The 4,528-nt window shown below is 34.0% G+C and overlaps 1 protein-coding gene across 1 annotated transcript in view; it reads left to right on the top strand.

The window, feature by feature from the left end:
- LOC137653026 (uncharacterized) overlaps window positions 1-2,823 on the top strand; it is a 10,701-nt gene extending 7,878 nt beyond the window's left edge. Inside the window, exon 2 of the mRNA XM_068386417.1 lies at window positions 2,194-2,823. Coding sequence (XP_068242518.1) covers window positions 2,194-2,823 — 630 coding nt within the window. The remainder of the gene's footprint in view (window positions 1-2,193) is intronic.
- Window positions 2,824-4,528: the final 1,705 nt, after the last annotated feature.

The raw sequence follows: 4,528 nt of genomic DNA, 5'->3' as shown, positions 1-4,528 counted from the left end.
TATAAATCACTGTGCCAACAGTGTAGATTCAACCACATGATTGTCTTTGAGAAGCAGAGGGTGTATAAATCACTGTGCCAACAGTGTAGATTCAACCACATGATTGTCTTTGAGAAGCAGAGGTGTATAAATCACTGTGCCAACAGTGTAGATTCAACCACATGATTGTCTTTGAGAAGCAGAGGGTGTATAAATCACTGTGCCAACAGTGTAGATTCAACCACATGATTGTCTTTGAGAAGCAGAGGGTGTATAAATCACTGTGCCAACAGTGTAGATTCAACCACATGATTGTCTTTGAGAAGCTGAGGCTGTATACATCACCGTGCCAACACTGTAAACTCAAATACATGATTGCCTTTGAGAAGCAGTGTCTGTGTACATTACCCTACCAACACTGCAGACTCAAACACACGATTGTATGTGAGAATTAGCAGGGGATGCCACAGTTTATCTGTAAAATCTTGTTTATACAAACATCTTGGGAAAAACTGATCTAATTTACGCGAATCTAGACGGGCAAATAACTGGACCTAACCATGTACGAAGTTGATTATAATCGACAGTACGAGATAAAAAAGTGGAATACATTATAAATAACACTAAACAATTGACTTGAGAGAGAGAGAGAGAGAGAGAGAGAGAGAGAGAGAGAGAGAGAGAGAGAGAGGGGGGGGGCATTTGCTTAATGGCATAAATCCTAGTTTATATATATATATATATATATATATATATATATATATATATATACAGTATATCTATATACATATATACTGCATATATATGCATATATGTATATATGTATATATATAAAGAGAGAGAGAGAGAGAGAGACGAGAGAGGAGAGAGAGAGGAGAGAGAGAGAGGAGAGAGAGAGAAACGCTTTCCATTTTGCGTTTTCTTTTTTTCCCGAACAACCTATCTGGCCGACCAAATACCTTAGGAGTGGGAAAAAGAGGGTGTCATCTTAAGAGAAGCTGAAGAGGAACTAAGATGACAAGGATTAACGCCAGCCCCTTCGGCTTAGCGTTAGGCTTTCCTTTCTTAATCCTGCACGTCGTATCCTTTGGTGCCCTGAACTATTTCCTTTTTATTTTTTATTTTTTTTTTCAAACCTTCAGTAGTTGTGACATCCCCCGGTTTTGGAAAATGAGGAGATGGGGATGCGCGTTCTGACAAATTCATTTTTGATTGACGTTTCATGATTTGTTGTGTATCCTTAAGACGCCAATCATCTGGAGCGGATGATAGTTGATTTTATCTATTGATGACTTTGTTCTCCTTTATTCTCGCATCATTTTGTTCTTTATTTGTTCTACTTTGTTAGTCAAGTTTTATTTTTATTGTTCTGGGACTTTTATTCTAATGTTTTATAAAGATGGGAATTTGGTTCACACTGATGTTTGTAATGTTACAATATTGATTTCATTTTGAAAATGAGAAAATTTGCTTTTTTTCGTTCCGGAAAAATTACACTTATTTTTTAAAAGAATAAGGACATACTTTTTTCATGGTGTATATATGTGTAATATATATATATATATATATATATACTATATATATATGTGTGTGTGTGTGTGTGTGTTTGTACTATATATTCATCATGTATTTACATATATTAATATATTCATCCATATATTCTATATATTACATATATATTAATATAGTATACTTACATATATATATATATATATATAGATATATATATATATATATATATATATATACACTGTATATATGTATACTATATATATTAATATAATATACATACATATATATATATATATATTATATATATATATATATATACTATATATATATATATATATATTTATATACACACATATAAGCATATATGAAATTCTATGCTTACTGATACCTGTCTCCCAAATGCAAGATTTGCGTTTTGGTATCATAACTGACATATTTTATTAATTCATTGTGGACAATGATGGACGGTATTTTAAACCGTCATTCTTTTAGCAGTGGTTTATCAATGACACGAGGCTATCAAATTAGTAAATTCAATTGGACTGGTGAAGGCATGATGTTAATTTTCATATTTGTAGTAATTTTTTTCTTTTTTGTAAAGCGCTTTAAAATGTCAATACGGTTTTCTATTCTTGCTGTTAACTATTTTTTTGTGATGGAAACATACTCTTACCATATGACTTACGACACGTCATCTATCAGACTTATGACACGTCACCTATCAGACTTACGACAACGTCACCTATCGAACTTACAACACGTCTCCTATCCGACTTAGAACACGTTACCTTTCCGACTTACGACACGTTACCTATCAGACTTACAACACGTCATCTATCAGACTTACAACATGTCTCCTACGCGTCTTACAACACGTCGCCTATTGGACTTACGACACGTCGCCTATTGGACTTACGACACATCGCCTATTGGACTTACGACATGTCGCCTATCAAATTTACGAACTATCGGACTTATGCCGCGTCACATGTCGCCTATCGGACTTACGACACGTCACCTATCGTACTTACAACACGTCACCTATCAGACTTACGACACGTCACCTATCAGACTTACGCCACGTCGCCTATCGGACTTATGACACGTCGCCTATCGGTCTTACGGCACGTCACCTATCGGACTTATGACACGTCGCCTATCAGACTTACGCCACGTCGCCTATTGGACTTACGACACGTCACCTATCAGACTTACGCCACGTCGCCTATCGGACTTATGACACGTCGCCTATCGGTCTTACGGCACGTCACCTATCGGACTTACGACACTTCACCTATCAGACTTACGCCACGTCGCCTATCGGACTTATGACACGTCCGCCTATCGGTCTTACGGCACGTCACCTATCAGACTTATGACACGTCGCCTATCGTTCATAGGCACGTCACCTATCGGACTTATGACACGTCGCCTATCGTTCATTAGGCACGTCACCTATCGGACTTATGACACGTCGCCTATCAGACTTACGACACGTCGCCTATCAGACTTATAACAGGTCACCTATCGGAATTGCGACACGTCACCTACAACAGAATTCAATGATCTCGTATAACAATTTATGACAGTCATTGATCTCACTGTATAAAACACATATACATCAAAAATTTCTATACAAGCCTTTGGACATAAGTTGATAATATTTTTCATTGTAATTTGAGAGGTTAGAGATAACTGTATTGTTAAAATATTATGTACTCAGTTTCTAGAATGAAATTGTGATCCAGAATGGAGAAAAGATTTTATCTTCGAATTATCTTATTAATATAGACTTCAAGATCAAAAAGAGGTAATCTGGTCAAGAAACAGTATCCAAAAATATTACTGAGAATGAGAATGTCAACCCTTTAGGGGTAATGTATATAATGTAAATAATTCATATTTATCGTGATCATATTTCTATACTTCGTGTATGAAAAGCTGTTTCCAAAACTTAGCGTTTAATATGGAAACAATCTTTGGAATCAAAGGTATTCCTCTGTTGTGGTCATTTATCGTATTTTGAGATATTTTTTGTTTTTAAGATTTTTAAGGTTTATACATAATGTTTAAATTTATCAAATCACAGACTGACATCTCTTATATTTACTAAATAATCGTTTGCTTATATTCATGTATTTCTAAATAATAATTTTTTTTTATTCTTTAGATTTGATTTATAACTTTGCCTGGCTATATAAAAATCGAGGTTGACCCATTGTGCTGGTAAATCTTCTCATTTGAATAACAATAATAATGTGGCCATCATAGCGAAAGTGTACCTACAATAGCATATTAATGTATTTAAATACTGACGTTGATCTTTATTGAACTATTAAATCTAATTAATTATGTATATTGTGAAATATTTTTTTTTATATCTAAAAGGAGAACTACCACGAATGTTCCAATAGGTTTTTTTATTTTTTTTTTTTTACCATGAACTTTATAATTGCGTTTATATAACTATGTTAACAGTGTTTCATATAATATGGTTATACATTTGAGACGCATTAGATGTACAACGAAGGATTTAGGCTCATCGTTCTTAAACGGTTCGTAATTTTCGAAATGTTTTTTTATTTTATTTTTGATAATTGTAAACAAATCCCGCAAAAAAAAAAATACAAAAATAACAAAAGAGCATCACTCTTAAAAACTGGATCCTACAGTAATACAAAAGTAAGAAGAGTCCCATTCTAACTTTGAGACAATTAATAAATGATCAAATCCTTCATAACATACGCTACATTTAGAACTATACGAAACATGTATTACCAATGCAATACTATGCAACATTATTCTATATAGCATTATAGTACAAAATAGAAAACAGTTATTGTATGTTCCTATTAGGAGAATGTCAGTACCATCGCCCTTTAGTTAGTAATTAATAATGGAATCATTGGATGTAGCAGAATCACTTTCATAACATGTCCTAACAATACATCCCAAGTTAAACGCAACTTTGGCAAGAGTTCAATTCAGTCAGTAAAAGTTGAGTTCGTTAAAGCGTCCGACTCCGACTTTGAGGTTT

Source organism: Palaemon carinicauda, chromosome 14 (assembly GCF_036898095.1).
Source record: "Palaemon carinicauda isolate YSFRI2023 chromosome 14, ASM3689809v2, whole genome shotgun sequence".
Lineage (NCBI taxonomy): Eukaryota > Metazoa > Arthropoda > Malacostraca > Decapoda > Palaemonidae > Palaemon > Palaemon carinicauda.
The sequence above is the reverse complement of the archived record's forward strand: the minus strand, read 5'-3'. Positions and strand labels throughout refer to the sequence as shown.